This window comes from Myodes glareolus, chromosome 3 (assembly GCF_982192425.1).
Source record: "Myodes glareolus chromosome 3, mMyoGla1.1, whole genome shotgun sequence".
NCBI lineage: Eukaryota > Metazoa > Chordata > Mammalia > Rodentia > Cricetidae > Myodes > Myodes glareolus.
Window position 1 is genome coordinate 103,015,825 of NC_142028.1, and position 15,982 is coordinate 103,031,806.

At 42.0% G+C, this 15,982-nt stretch overlaps 1 protein-coding gene across 1 annotated transcript in view; it reads right to left on the minus strand.

The window, feature by feature from the left end:
• Focad (focadhesin) overlaps positions 1-15,982 on the minus strand; it is a 297,602-nt gene that overhangs the window by 239,583 nt on the left and 42,037 nt on the right. Inside the window, exon 4 of the mRNA XM_087904862.1 lies at positions 15,128-15,282. Within this exon, the coding sequence (XP_087760988.1) occupies positions 15,128-15,282 (155 nt within the window). The remainder of the gene's footprint in view (positions 1-15,127; positions 15,283-15,982) is intronic.

The following is a 15,982-nucleotide window of genomic DNA, read 5'->3' on the forward strand; positions in this document are numbered from 1 at the left end:
AAGGGATGTGCATAGGAACTTTTGTTCATGTTAAAAATAGGGTTCTAATTTCACTGGCATTGGCTTAAAATCCATACATCCCCAGCTCCTCCACATCCCAGGGAGAATTAGGACCAGGCCTTGAAAGAATCACTCCTTCAACCCAACATTGGTGGGGCTTTCCAGTCCTGATGCTTCCTACTTTTTATCAGCACCTGACAAAAAAAGGGGGGGGAGGGAAATTTTTAGAAAAGAAGATAATTGAAAACAAGTTTTTCAGGAGTCCCTGTGAGCATCATGCAGCTGGACTGCATCTGCCCACCTGAGTCCTGACCCAGGAAGAGACAGTTTTTCTGCTTTCTTCTGCCTTTTCTTTTGGATGTTGTCCAGGGTCTAAGCACGCTCACTCTGGTACTCTGGGCTTTTTAACTCCTCTGGAGCTCCGCTTCCAGCACGGGGCTGCATGACCACCATGCGGCTGACCTGGATCCTTCTCTTCTCTGTCCTCCTCCTCCTGGTAGATACCGAGATTTACAGCTTGCCAGGCCCAGAGTTTTTCTTTGAAACTCCAATAAAACTGTTCTTAAGCTTACTTTTGGGTCTGCTCTTAAATTCTTTTATTAATGAGACTAGAATCCCAAAATGGGATGTCTCAACTTCTCCAGTCATACATAGCAACCAGAAAGGGATTGAACTGCTCAGAATTTCTGGTAAAGATTGGTTATGTCATCTGGAGATATCACAGACACTTCCCTGAGGACCCAGCACACTGTCACTCCAACAGCTGTGGAAGTGCCTAAGAGGAGATCCTGGGCTCATTTCTCCAGTCCAGCCTCTGAAATCCAACAGGAAAATGAGGAGGAGCCCGTGGGAAGGAGGCCCTTGTGAGCCCAAGCAGAGATTCTAAGGTACTTTAATGTGTCCTTGGCTGCAGTTCTCCTGATTCCCTCCCTGGGCTTTGTAAGGATAGGAACTCTCACCTTTACTTCTCCTTCACTTCTCCATCCACACACCAGTTAAGGACTTCTTTCCCTCCCTACATCTTGCTGCTAGACCAATGTAACCACTGGAGCATTTACAAGGTCCCCAGGATAGGACCACTGGAGTGTCCTAACTACCACACCCAATGACCTCACCCAACAGAAAGAGGTCAGATTAGATGGCAGCCCTAATTTCCTAAAGGGCAATTAGGGTTTCCTCTTCAAAAGGGGTAACCTCAAGCACAAAAGACAGAAATGTGACAAGCAGTTTAGGGATGGGGCCTGAATTTATGCCCTAGGCCATAAGCCTCGGCCCTGTCCAGGCAGGAAGGAGAAATGCCAGAAATGTCTGTAAATTCCCAATCCGGATCCTCAAAAAGTGATTTCAGGGCTATCTTTTCAGAGGCCAAAGTGCTACAGTAGGACCAATAAGGAAAGTTGTTACCTCCCAGCCAAGACTGGAATCCACTTCTGGAGAGAGACTTCCCATTGCCTCCTTCCTTAAGAGTTAATCCAGGTGGCAGGTTAATCATCTAGCCAAGGGACTACCCCTGAGAGAGGTGTGTTCACCATAAGCCATGCTAAAGAGAGAGGCGGAATAACTATCCCTTTAATGAGATGATGTACTTTACCTCCATAAATTCCTGACCCCTTGCTGTGGGACAATGATCTGTACCCTGTCACTTATATTTTAAATAAATGCTGATTGGCCAGTAGCCAGGCAGGAAGTATAGGCAGGGTGACCAGGCAGGAAGTAGAGGTGGGGCAATGAGAATTCTGGGAAGTGCAGTCTGCAGTCGTGACCCAGCCTCAAAGGAAGCAAGATGTGACTGCCTGGCCGAATAACGTACCAAGCCATGTGGCAAATTAAGAATTAGTTAATAAGAAGCCTGAGCTAATGGGCCAATCAGTTTATAACTAATGTAGACCTCTGTGTGATTTCTTTGGGGCTAAACGTCTGTGGGACCTGGTGGAACAGAAAACCCCAGTCAATCCCCACTAGTCTCTACAAAACATCAGGGGTTCCCACTGAGGCCGCTTGCCTTTCTGAGTCCCTGTGGCTGATCTCCTTGCCAATCTAACTAACAACATCACTTTTTCTCAGGGAGGCTACCAAGATCTACAGCTTGCCTGCCCTGGCATTTCTCCTTTAAGTTCTAATAATAAGCATTAATATCCAAGGTTCCCTTTAAATAACAGAGAAAAAAAACTTTTACCACTTGCTACTTTCACAGATTAAAAGTGTCCACCCTTTTCTTGGAATTAGGGAAAAAAACATATGCACAGCTTGATTTAGTTGTTTTTAAAAAGTGGGATGGGAGGACAGAGGTAGAGGATGAGGTTCAATATCAAGTGCTTACCTGTGTGTGCAAAGTTATAATCTCCAATGAGGAAGGACTCTGAACACAAAGAGATTACATCTGGCTATCTCCTAAATAAACACTATGAGCAAAAACTTAACCGTACCTTTTATTCAGGACTGGTCTTAAGCCACAAACACAAAGCATTGCTGACAGCCACTTACAGAGCCTCATTCATGCAGACCACCTGATTTTCTAAGAAAAGCTTAACTTTCCCTCTGTCTCTCTTGCTTGGATACTGGCCAAAGCCTAAGCATGCTTTCTCTGAAACTCCATGATGCGGGATTCTGTATGCTGTGAATGTTTTATTACCATTGGTTAATAAAGAAGCTACTTTGGTCTATGGCAGGGCAGAATATAAAAAACTAAACTGAACGCAGAGAGAAAGAAGGCAGGCAGATGTCATGTAGCCACCGAAGAAGCAAAATGTGAGGTAACAAAACATGACCTTTGTGGTAAAATATAAAATAATAGAAATGGGCTAATTTAAGATGTAAGAGCTAGCTAGGAATACGCCTGAGCTGTGGGCCAAACAGTGTTGTAATTAATACTGCTTTTGTGTGATTATTGGGGTCTGGGTGGCCGGGAACTCTGGGCTTTCTCTCCAGCTCCCTCCTCTCAGAGCCTACCACAGGTTTTAGTTCACCTGCCCTGATGTTTTTCCTCTCAACCTCTAATAAAATAGTCCTTCAGCAAAAAAAAAAAAAAAAAAAAAACAAATTAATAAAAATTTTAAATGTTAAACTTGAGAAAGTAGCCTTCTGAGGAGTATTTCAGGAATTGGAATTAGCTTTTAGACAAGCAAGCTGTGTGAGTCTCAGGTACACAGAACAGCTAATTAACAACTCAAAGCAAAAAAAAACTTTAATCAGGGCAAAAAAGAGCTGATTAGATATTATGCCTGTATATTCATAGTAGAATGTGTTCACAATGCATCATCAAAAAGAGGGGCGGGATCGCCAGTTGCCTACTGTCTCTCCTCAGCATCTGATTGACCCCATAATCAACGTGTGCTAATCTGAACTAATGCTCTTTCTAACACCTGGTCCTCTAATAGTCCCTACTCTCCAGCCCAGTGGTTCCCAACCCTCCTAACTCTGCAACCCTTTAATATAATTGCTCATGTTGTGGTGACCCCCAACCATAAAATTATTTTGTTGCTGCTTCATAACTGTAATTTTGCTACTGTTATGAACTGTAATATAAATATCATGTTTTCTAACAGTCTTAGGTGACCCCTGCGAAAGGGTCATTCAACCTCCCCAATAGGTCACAACCCGCAGATTGGGAACCATTGGTCTAGAGAAAATACAAATGTAAAAACGGGGTGCCATTCTTGGCATATATCCTTTCCAGGCATCTTTATATTTAATCCAATTCAAACACTTCACCTCAAAACTACTTAAATCTATTTCTTTCATCTCTTATAGAAGTAGCTACCCCCTCTCCCCTGAAGAGCAGTTGAAATGGTCAGGTAAATATCAAGGCAGACCCCTAATAACTCAGATAAGAACTAGGCCTCAGTTCCTGCAAGTACTAGGCCTAGGCCAACCACCACCCCTTAACCCTCACCCCCTCCCCAACAGGTGATAATCAAATAAGGACAAAGCCTGGGATTTGTCCAGATGTGCCCAAGAATAGAAAAGCTATAGCCTTGGCCCACCCCTACTGCTCTACCAATTAGAAATGTATTAATATGATTGCCACTTACATAAGCAAATCCGAAGTAGAATGCTCACACTACTTTTAAAATTCCTGTTGCTGTGCTTAAAAGGAGCTTACGCGTCCCTCTCAAGGTTGTTGTCACCATTTTGTACAGGTGGGTGCAACCACACATGCATGTGGGATTCAAATTTATTATTTAGTGGGTTGATTTCAATTAACAATAGTATTACTGGCTGTATTCATAGAAAGCCATCCTTTCAAGGACTGCACAGGTGGACAATGAAAGAATTATAAACACAGGAGGAAGATAATCAATATAATACACGTATTATCGAGCAATGAGACAACTCTAGGAAAGCAAGGTAGTGTTTGTTATTGTTGTTTTCGTTGTGTTGTTCATTTATTGAACCTCAATTTATAGACTTGCAACACTGATTCAGACTCCAGACAGAATAAGAATAAACATTCAGGTGGCATATTAAGGCTCAACATGTGTGTTAAAGGCTATCAACTATGTAGCCAAATCCCCCACATTGCAAATGCCTCCAAAGGGAGATCTAGCAGTGCTCGATGGCTCCCGCAGAGTAACGTAAGAGCAGCTACAAGAGGCACTTTTCACAAGATGCTGCGTTCTCTCCACCCCTTCCAGCTGAACACATTCGTTATCTAGGAAAATCACTGACCAATAGGAATTTTTAGACTTATTTAGCAGTCTGCTCTCCAAGAGTGACTCCAGAACCACCTTAGAAATAGAGGGACAATAGAATGGGAGTTTTAAAGTGTACTTAAAGCCATAATTCTATCCATAATGATCCATTACAAGTTTTATAAAAGAAAATCTAACTGGGCACATCAAAGGACGCTTAAAAATGCTTCTTTGGAATTTCTTTAGAGGTTTACCTTTATCATTTTAAATCTCTGTGGGTGTGAATGTGTGCGTGTGGCTGTGTGCATGTGGCGTGCAGGTGCCCACCAAGACTGGAGTGACAGATACTGCAGGCTCCTGAGGTGTGAAAAGATCTGAACTCAGGTCCTGCTCTTAAATGTCTCCTGAGCTACCTTTACAGCCCTAGCCTTTGGTATGAAAGCACGTGTGTCTGCGGTTGTCCCGTTTCACAGTTATAATTTTAAGCAACCAAAGTGAATATCGGAAAAGTTCTCCTTATAGCATTATTTTAAGAAATAGTGATAAAATTAGAGCTATTAAGTAATCAAAGACACAGTAGCTGCGTGTTAACATTAGTTGAGTATCATGTGTCTCTGAATAACAGGACACTATACTGCCCATGAAAAAGCACCCCTTGCCCAGGGCTTTTCTGAAAATTAAATGAGGAACCTTAGGTGTGACGTTATGAAGAAATAGCTGGATACACAAGCAGTACTCAATTAGAGCTACTTTGCTTTGGTTTTGTTTTCTGTGTTGTTATTCTATCTTGTTTCTCCACGTGTATACAGTGTGAGTGTTTGTACACGATTATGTTCATGTGTATACTGCTGCATGTGCAGGAAGATGTGTCTGGGTTCATGCATGTGAATTTCAATGATCAACCTCGAGAACTGACCTTAGGTCTAGCCACCCAGGTCATCAATCCCTGTGCAGAAAGCTTCTTGGAATACGTCAAGGTCTCTTTTCTGTGTGGGGCATTAACACCTCACCATTCTGCACTCTGGTACAATGAAGACATTACTCGTACAGACTTAAACTGGACCCTCTAAAAAGATATCTGAGACATAATCCCCTGCATGCCTATCTATGTAACAACCTGATAAGACTTGCATCTTTACTAATTTAATTAGAGATCACAAGAAGAGCAGAGTCCACCTTGGGAGGGTCTCAAACCCAGTAACCAGCATTAAAAGAAAGAACAGGAAAACCTAAGACAAAGACACATAGCAACAGTGCAGATGAGCGTGCAGGGCAAAACTGGAGTTACGTAACCACAAGCCGAGAGATGGAACTCATCTGCTGCTAGATGACAGACAGAACAGATTCCACCACCCCCACGCCTCCGCTGACTTTGTTACCCAGAATTATAAAAAAAAAAAAAACATATTTCTGTTGACTTAAATCATCAAGTTTATAGGCATTATGGCAGCCCCAGGAAACAAATACACACAGGTCCTGGCAGAGCCAAGTTATCTAACTTCAGGCCCTGCCCTCAGAAATCTGAAGTTCTCACTTAACCAGGCTATTCCTTACACATGTAAGAGATGGCAAGCCAGAAGTGGGCAACAGCCTGTGAGCTGAATAACTGAAATGTCAGTCCGTAGTGGGAATCAAGAACGACATACACGACCTATAATCTAATTTGTCTCTGACACCCATGTGCATCTCTATTCTTGAGTCATGGCAGCAGCCACCCTTACAAAAATAAAGGAAGAAAGACCAGACTGGGGCTGTAGGTCACTTAACAGAGTGCTTACCTAGCATGCACCAGGGTTTCATCCTGCCTTCAATCCCCAGCATCATATAACCAGGGCAGCATAGCCGTGCCCATCTTTAATCTCAGCACTCTTGAGGTGGAAACACAGAATTGGGGTCATCTTCAACTATATAGTGAATTTGAGGCCAAGGGTTCAAGGCAGGAAAAGAAGATTGAGGGACAGGAAGAGAAAGAAGGAAAGGGAGGGGAGGAGGAGTAGAGAAGGGAGGGGAGGGGAGGGAGGGGAGAAAGTAAGGGAAGGGGAAAGGAGAAGGGAGGGGAGGAGAGAGGAGGAGAGGCAAAAGGAGGAAGAGGGAGCAGCAGTAGACAAGGAGTACGTAGTCTTATGCCCAAGCTGATTCAAGTGGATTCTGTGATTCAAGGAGCAAAGGGCTCGAACACACTCAGGAACCTGGTGCCAACGTCCTTCAATAATATTTTTTTTATTTTTAAAGTCAGGTTACACAAAGTTACTCAAGAACTCTGAGAATAAAGGAGCTTTCAGCTCTGAGTCACATGTCAGCAACCAGAGACATTACGAAAAAAACCTCAGTGCTCACTAGGCCTGAGACCCGAGACTCAGATCTTACAGAGAGTGTGGCTCAATAACAATGTTGAGGATTCCAGAAACCATGCATAGCAAACGAGAAAAAAGCAGGCCAAGCCATACAAACTATGGTAATTCAAACCACTCATGCAAATTGCTTTACACCAGGCATATACAAATGATGACAACTGCTTATGAACCCCAGGTGCCGGGTTTCTTACGCTTGGGTTTATTTGATTACAACACTAAACACTGCTCACACATGTTCAGAGCCTTCTTTGAAAAAATGCACATGATGTTTGGCTCTGGCTTTCAAAACATATCAAATAGGAAGTACAAACAAGTACCTTTATTTGACCAGAGATAGAATAAAAGAGATTAACAAACAAACAAACACAAAAAGCCAACAACAACAACAACAAAAAACAAAGCCCAAGTGGCTACAAATGGTACAGAGCTGGCCAAGCTGGCCAACTACCTTTTTAACTAAAAAAGATCTCTGAGCACGGCAAAGGATTCCTGCTCAGCCTCCAGCATTCTCAGAAACTCAGCAGCAAATAGAAGAGAAACATTCACTCTAAGACCAAGTCACTGTTTAAATCCATGAAAAAATAAGAACAAAAAGAGATAGAGTCACAGGAAGAAAGGGAGAAATAAAAACAGTTCTGAGGAAAACATATTTAAATGACTCATGGAACAAATGCTTCTTTATATACATGTATATAATGTAAGACTATTGCCAGCTCCCTTAAGAAAGTTCTGTATTCTCATTTATCTTCTAAGTAACCAGAAAACAGACAAATTTCTCCTGGTGCAGCTTTCTGCTCCAAAAGTAACGCATTCAGTAGGCACTCTTCTTAAATCGCCGAGAGACATTTAGCATGAATATGTCTCTTAAAACGACAAACAAAGCATCAGTCCCATCAAGGAACTTTAAAGAGAAGTCGGGCAGAATGTCCTGGGTGAGGAAAGTGAGGAATCACTTTTCCGTTTATGAGCTTTAAAGAGCTCTTGGAACTTTACAGAAAGGAGATGAGGAGGAAGGAGAGGGAACATCCACAAACAAGCTAAGGGGCCTAACAGGAAGACTGAAAACCCAAGATGGATGGGGCAGCAGGCATGGTCAGCTACCTGGGTCTCTGCAGGGTAAGAGGAAGGTGAACCTCCTGGTGAGAAGGACACACCTAAAGTCATTCTCAAGTCCTAAGGCTATAGATTAAAGGCTGCATCCTGCAAACACTTGAAGGAGCCCTCATACAAATGTCCCTCCTTGGCCCCTGCCCAGCCAGATGAAATAAGGAAAAGGAAGCGGAATAGTGCAAAAATCTTCAGCTCAGAGAGCCAGGAAGAGTGTCTCCTCAAGTTAGCTGTTCCCTGCATGATAACAAAGCAATTAAGTTTCCCAAGGAAGAGAATCTTCAATAAAAGAGATGATGAGAATTTTCTCTATTATCCTCAATCTTAACTCCAAATAATCCTCAGAATCATTTTTAAACATTAGACTCACAATGAAATTTTTAATCTTTTATTCAATATTTCCTTGAAAGCAGACTTTCAGAATTTCAGGAAATATACTTTAATTTCCCATCTTCAATACACCCTTGCAAAATGCATTAACAGTAGGTCCCTTCCCTGTTTGAAAGCACAAAAGGCACACAAATCAAATGCTAGCCTGGTTTATCTGGAGTATAACCTTCCTTCCCACTAGGCACATTTTAAAAAGCAGGGATATGGGAAGCAGCAGAGCTGAAATTACAGGCTGTCTTGACACCTCAGTATCGAAAACTGAATACCTGGATCCAAAGGAGAGTAAGATTTTATTCATAATCCCGTTACTAAGCAACAGTAACAAAGGCTGCATGAGCTTTCCGGAAGCTAAAAGAGAAAAAAAAACATCTAAGGAATGAAAAGTGGGAACTCCTCACTCTGGGAATCCTTAAATTCATATAAAGACAAAATGAAACACAATCTAAACTCAAAACAAGCAATTCTTCAAAGGACAGGAAAAGTATACGCTACTATGTATCATTCACTTTAATTCCAGTTTGCATTCATCTCAAAACTCGCATTCACGGGTGATAATCATTTCCTTACTGTGTGTCCTTTATGGTCCCTTGTTCCTTCAACCTCCCTAGGGAAGCAATTTTTTTTTTCAAATTTCCTTACTGATTAAAAGAACATTTCAGAGGCCTTAAATCCATTTCTTTGTTTACAGAAGCTATAAAAACTAGTTTACAATTGTTTCCTGTTGCCCCGGCTTTGAAGCAAGAACACTCTGGGACATCAAACTATTCCTTTGAAGAGCACAGTCTCTCAAGCAGAGCCAGACACTTTCCCAGCCACTCCCTTAAGTTCAGACAACCAGGACACTGCAGATGGCAAGTCTCTCAAAATCAGACTATACAATGGAAAGCCTCTGAGCCAGCATCTCGGACACTGTGGGCTGGGTTTCGGGTGACAGGGGCTTCCTCACATTTTCCAAGGCCATTTTTTAGATTGAACCTGCAAGGGCCACAGAGTTGGCAATCGGCCGGAGATATGCTCCCCACTTTTCCGTTCTCTGAACTTCTCTGCCTCTGCTCTACTGCTGTGATACCTTCTCCACAAGTCTATTCCACAGAAACTATCATTGCGGGCATTTCCTCTGCCAGCCCTACCCTCATCTCAGGCCCTAAGTGATGTTAGGAGAAAGGAAAAGATAAGTTTTAGAAACAATTTCCTCGATCAAAGACAATCAGTCCTGCTGAGGCTCTCTGCTCCCAAGTATCTCTAGTGTCCCATAAACCTCTGTGGAGAGGAGAAAATCCTGAGGCAAGAAGAGACTTTAGCAGTGCAAACTGAAAACCCACTGTTTGGGTCAAAGTCATTCCTGCTTCCAGATCCCAAAGACAGACACGGTTTTCTGCCTCTAAAGTTCCCCCAAGCAGCAATGGGCGAGGAGGATGGTTGGAGCCCCTGGTTTTAATTAGCCAGTTTCTTAAATTTCATTCTCATTTTGCTTTTTATAAAAAACATAAGCAGCACAAAGTTTGGTTTTTGTAATTGCTGCAAACCTCATAGCTCTGCTACTTGAAATAAAGCAAATGAAGAAAATTCTGTTTTCTGACATGCAAACAGTTATTACCTCTACTGATGACAATAAAGAAAATTTAGCTCTTATGTAACACCGTTTAGGATCAAACAGGGTCTAAAATTAAATTGGAAAGCAGGCTTGGTGGTGTGTAGTCTCAGCACTGAAAAGGCTGAGGTGGGGGGGAATCTCCGGGCCCAGAAGATCCAGACCAGCAAAGGCAATGCACAAGGCCCAGCCTCAGAACACAACGATAAAAAGTGAAGCAGGGCTCAGCTGGTGAAGTGCGTGTCTTTAAGCATGAAGACCTGAGTCTGATCCCCAGAACCCATGTTTAAAAGTAAAAACAAAAGAAAAATGGTCGTTAAAAAAAAAAAAAACCTGAGTGTAGTAACACATGCTTGTAACCCAAAAGGAGGTAGAAACAAGCAAATCCCTGAAGCTTACTGGAGAGCTAGGTTAGTCTTCTTAGTAAGTCCTTGGTTTGAAAGATCCTGTCTCAAAAAAAAAAAAAATTGTGGAGGATTCCACCCTACATTTCCACCATGATGAACTCTACAGCCTCAAGCTGGTCCCTCATGCATTTCCACCATGAAAAACTCTACAAGCTCAACCTGTGGTCTACAAAATCTCTCCCCCCTTAAGTAACTGCACGCCAGGGATGGTCAGAGTAAAGAGAAAACTAATACAATACTATTAGACAATTTACCCAAAGCCTTAAAACTTACAATGCCAAGAGTCAGTCCTAAAATAAACTATGAATTTTAGGCAACAAAGATGTGCTCATGTAAATTCAAAACAAGAATGACTGACATCACCCGAGAAACAATATCTGGTGTTACCCTCTGTTTCCATGCTCACACGTGAACATGTACCTGAACACAAACACACTCAACACTGACATTCACAAAGCAAACTGATTAGCTTCAGGATCTGCATCAGCTATATTTCCCCATGGTTAGCAGTTTAAACTGCATAAACATTCTCAGATAAGGAAAAAACTGCCAACATACTGTCATTGTCAAAATGTCCATATTTGTACACTGTAATTAAAGACTTTCTTCTATATCCTTTGTCACGTTTCCAATGAATTTTAAAAACTAGTAATGACCCATATATAAGATTATTCACTAGCTGAGGGGCAACTAACACTAATGACCTTTAGAAAAGTTTAAATGAAGTCACCATCTAATACACTGGATGAAGGGACACAGACACAAGGCAGTGCCCTACTAGACATCACAGGTTAAGAAATAAAAAGCTCAATGTCAGAAATGGGCATCTCTTTTGGAGTTGGCTAGTGGGATCCCATACTTCCCCCAAAACTTACAGGCTACTGCCATTGCTATTGGCTACCTGATGTGGGGTGTCCTTCTGTATGTATTGTTTTTATTGGTTGATAAATAAATCTGTTTTGGCCAATGACTTAGCAGAATAAAGTCAGGCGGGAAATATGAACAGAGACATACAGAGAGAGTAGGTGAAGCAAAGGAGACACCATATAGCAGATGAAGGAGGAAGATGCCGGAACCCTACCAGTAGGCCACAGCCTCGTGGTGATACACAAATTAATAGAAATGGGTTAATTTAAGATGTAAGAGCTAGCTAAAAATATGCATGAACCACTGGCCAAACAGTGTTGGAATTAATATAGTTTCTGTGTGATTATTCAGGTCTGGACAGCCAGGAAACAAACGAGCACCCTCTGCTTAAGCTACTCTCCAGAAATTGAGAAACAGAACATGAAGGAAAGAATATTTTATACTATATACTTACAATTTCTTGTTTTAGAAAAGGGGATATATGTACATATAATTTTTCAGTTATATATATTCATGCATCTTTGAACAGTTATTTTAACAGTTAAGAGTTATTAAGTATAAAGGATATACATGTTATAATGTGGCATATAATATGTATATATAATATACACACACACAAATATGGTGCGGGAGAATTATCTGTATTCTGTCAATTATATTTTAATAAAACGCTGATTGGCCAGGCAGGCAGTATAGGCGGGAAAGCCAGACAGGAAGTAGGGGTGGAGCAAAGAGACTGGGAGTATTCTGGAAGCAGAAGCTCTCTCTCAGCCATTCCTGTACAGACCACCGAAGAGGCAGCATGTAACTTGCCCAGCAGAGAAAGGTACGGAGCCATTATGGCTAACATAGATGAGAATAATGGGATAATATAAGTTATAAGAGTTAACAAGAAGCCTGACCTAATGAGCCAATCAGTTTATAACCTTATGGAGTCTTGTGTGTGATTTTCTTTGTTGCTTGCTGGCTGTTGGGGTACTGGGAGGGACAGAAACCCCAAAAAGCCAGCCCTCATACTACACAAATAACCTTTAAAAGAAACTGAGACCCAGTACCAGTGTGAAAACAAAGAGCAAGGAGACCAGAGAATTTGCCTCCTAAGTACCTATAAACACTACACCTAGTCTAAAACACATTTGAACTTTGAAGAAATAATAATATTACTGAAAATTATAAATAGATGGCAGGCATACCTATCATTAGTGATGCTTATACTTTATGGTTTATATTGTGATTGAGGATTTATACTGATGTATGACTAATAGCTCATGCCAGTATAATTTTCTCAACTAATCCTCTAGAATTAAGGTGAATACCCAAACCAGGTCTAGCTGCTTTTGTGCTCTATTTAGATCTTATCTTATTTATATGAGTGTTTTGCCTGTTTGTATGTATATATATGCACCACACACGTGCCTACATTTGATTGTGGGCTACCATAGTGGTGCTTGGGAACCAAACCCAGGTCCTCTGAAAGAACTGCAAGGGTTCATAACTCGTGTGCCCCTTCTCCTGGCCTAATGACTATTTAAATACACAAGACACTGTTCTGGTCCTCTCAATTGCTACCCTATTATAAGAAATACAACTCCAATTTTTGTCCATATGTATATAGGCACGTATACGAGAGCACGCAAGAGGACAACCTGCAGGAGTGGATTCTCACCTTTCTCCATCAGTCTTCATGGTTAGTGACAAGTATTTTTACCCCTTGAGCCGTCTCATTAGCCCAGGCAATATAACTCACAATACAAGTAGATTATATACCTATAGTTTTTGGTTTTGGTTTTTTGGTTTTTTTGTTTGTTTGGTTGGTTGGTTGGTTGGTTTTAGAGACAGGGTTTCTCTGTAGCTTTTGGAGCCTGTGCTGGAACTTATTGTAGACCAGTTTGGCCAAAAATTCAGAGAGATCCACCTGTCTTTGCCTCCAGAGTACTAGGATTAAAGGTATGCACCACCATTGTCAGACTACTTATAGATTTTAAAACATTTTAAAACTATGCAGGATGGAACAGAGAATGAACTCCATTATTGGTACTGGATAACTGAAAAGGAGTAAGACAAAATCTATGTGGCTTACTTAAAGCCAACTACTGAATAAGAAAGACATAAAATCTTTAGTTTAAAAAATCCTCGGAGAGATGTCTTAATGGATCCTAAAACCACTTTTAAAATTATTCATACCTCTCTCTGTCTCTGTCTGTCTCTCTCTCTGTCTCTCTCTCTCTCTCTCTCTCTCTCTCTCTCTCTCTCTCTCTCTGTTTGTGAGGAAGTGAAGAAAGAGATGATACAACCCTTGCTTTTTTAGAACCACTCAGTCATCTATAAAGTTCAGAGTGTGTGACACACTTCAAACACAAGAATAGCATGCGAGAACAAGCCATTCAGCTGAAAAGGCACAAGAATCTAGGCAGATTCTTGATGCACAATGAAGGTGGCACTAGAGGAAGAGGAGAAGGAACACTCACCTCATACACAGGTGAACAGTTGCATTATATCCAAGTAGAGGGCTCATGGGAAGAATCACAGCATAAATGGGTAGCCAGAGCTGGCTTGAGAAGACTAATACACTATGTTACAGGGTTTAGGCTTACTGATAGAAAGATATAAAAGAAAGCCAATAATCAAATAATACACAAAGAGGTGACCAGAGAGAACAAAATGGGATTTATAAAGAAATATTAAAAGAATAAAGGCAATGGAGACTAACAGACTACAGCCCAGAAAGGCTTCTACACTGTAAGTCACAACTATTATGAAGACATAAAAAAGAAATTAAGCACCCACAGTATACCATGGCAGTAAAACTGAGAGGGGGGAAAGAGCATGGGAATGACCAGGGAATCCTGGGAAACTCCAGAGCCACATGAGTCAGAGCCATGGCTGCATCATCATCCAAGTTACTTTGGGAAAGTTGATTTGAGAAACTACCACTTAAAAATGAACTAGCGTCTCTGCCCACTGTCAGCCTGGACAAACTGTGGACACGAGAAACTGGAGCTGCCCCATCATTGATGTGGTGAGATTGAGTTACTACAAAGGTCTAGAGAAGGGGAGGCTCTCTTGTCACCATAAATGCCAAATTCTTCAGCAGAAGAGCGAAGGAGAAGACTAAGTGTGTTGGGGTCCTGTATCCTGATGACTTGAAGCCACACAAGGAGGTTCATGACATATTAACATTCTTTTCCAGAAAGCCATTTTTCTAAGCAAAGAATGGCAATTCCTTTACAGAGAACTGGTTTGGGGTACTATTGTTTTGAATTTTTGTTTGCTTGTTTGTTTGTTTTCTTTTGTTGACAGAGATAGAGATAGGACCCAGAGCCTCAGCCATCCTAGATAAGCACGGTATCACAGAGCCACGGCCTACCTCTCGGCCCAGGGAGTTCACAGGTGCTCCTGCTTCAAACACCATCCTGTCTGACCATCTAGGAAAGGAGCAAGCCCCTGCTGCCTTCTGCTATTCTACTACCTTCTGTGTGAGAATATGGCTTTACAGAACAAGTTTAAAGGATTTGTTCCCCAGGAACGCGCAGAAGACACATTCCTATGTCATCAAATATTTAAGAGAAGCTCACGGTATAATTTTCTAACACACATCACTGGCGTCAAGGGCTGACTACAGACAGCCATTGCAATGTAAAAACCGTGTCACTGTGTAAGTTCCCTTCTTAAAATAAGTCAATTCATTATTGCAGCACAAATTCCTGATCCCCAGCAGGGAACCAGTGGATTGTGTTTCTAAAAGCTTAAACCTTTTATCAGACATGGTAGCAAGGGTACCTGGTGGAAGGAATCAGGTTGAGTATCCCATTGAGAACGTAGCTGAACTCTGCATGACCCTGAGCAACAAGTGCCACCAGGCCCTCGCAGCAGGCTGTTCGGACCACCACACTGTCGCTGCAGCACTTCTCCCACAGCAAGTTCAAGGCGGCCGTCTGAAAGCAAACCAGGGATAAAAGGATGCTTAGGACAAGGAGAAACTCACAAGGAAGCACAACTGTTCATCAGCATGTAATCATTCACAGTGGGTTAGCTTCTGTACCAAGGATGCTGCTGTGGCCACTTTGCTCCTACAAGAAACTAAAATCTGCTTTCCCAAAAGGGAATACCTTTGTTGTGATGTAGTGTCTCTCTCCCCCTGGTGTCTGGCTGCACAATAAGGCTGACTGCAGGCAGAAGCACAGGCAGAGTCCAAGCGTCAGGACTTAGTGACGACTTGACTCTATCACCTGCTGAGCTATAGAATGTGACTAGACCCCCAACAACATCAGGTGGTCTACCAGCTCACCTAAGATGAAGTCCAAACATCATCGAAGCCTGGAGCTTCCTGGCGACGACATTTTCAAAGGGTCCCTGCTCTTCTTCTACTACCAACCTCTATTACCTACATGCAGCTCGGCTCCACCCACACCTGTGCTGAAACCCCTCTACTCTGAGTCAGAGGACTAGATCTGCCCATAGCAATGGTGAGCAACGAATCCTAAGAGAATTATTTTGCCCACGAAAAATACCATGACTTTTCCCCTCATATTGAGAATCAACATCCGCTAATGGAAACACCCCAGATGGGGACAGAAGTCAACAGAAATTTTGATTTTGAAAACAGAACTGTGAGCTTTTTTACTTTCTCAGGGC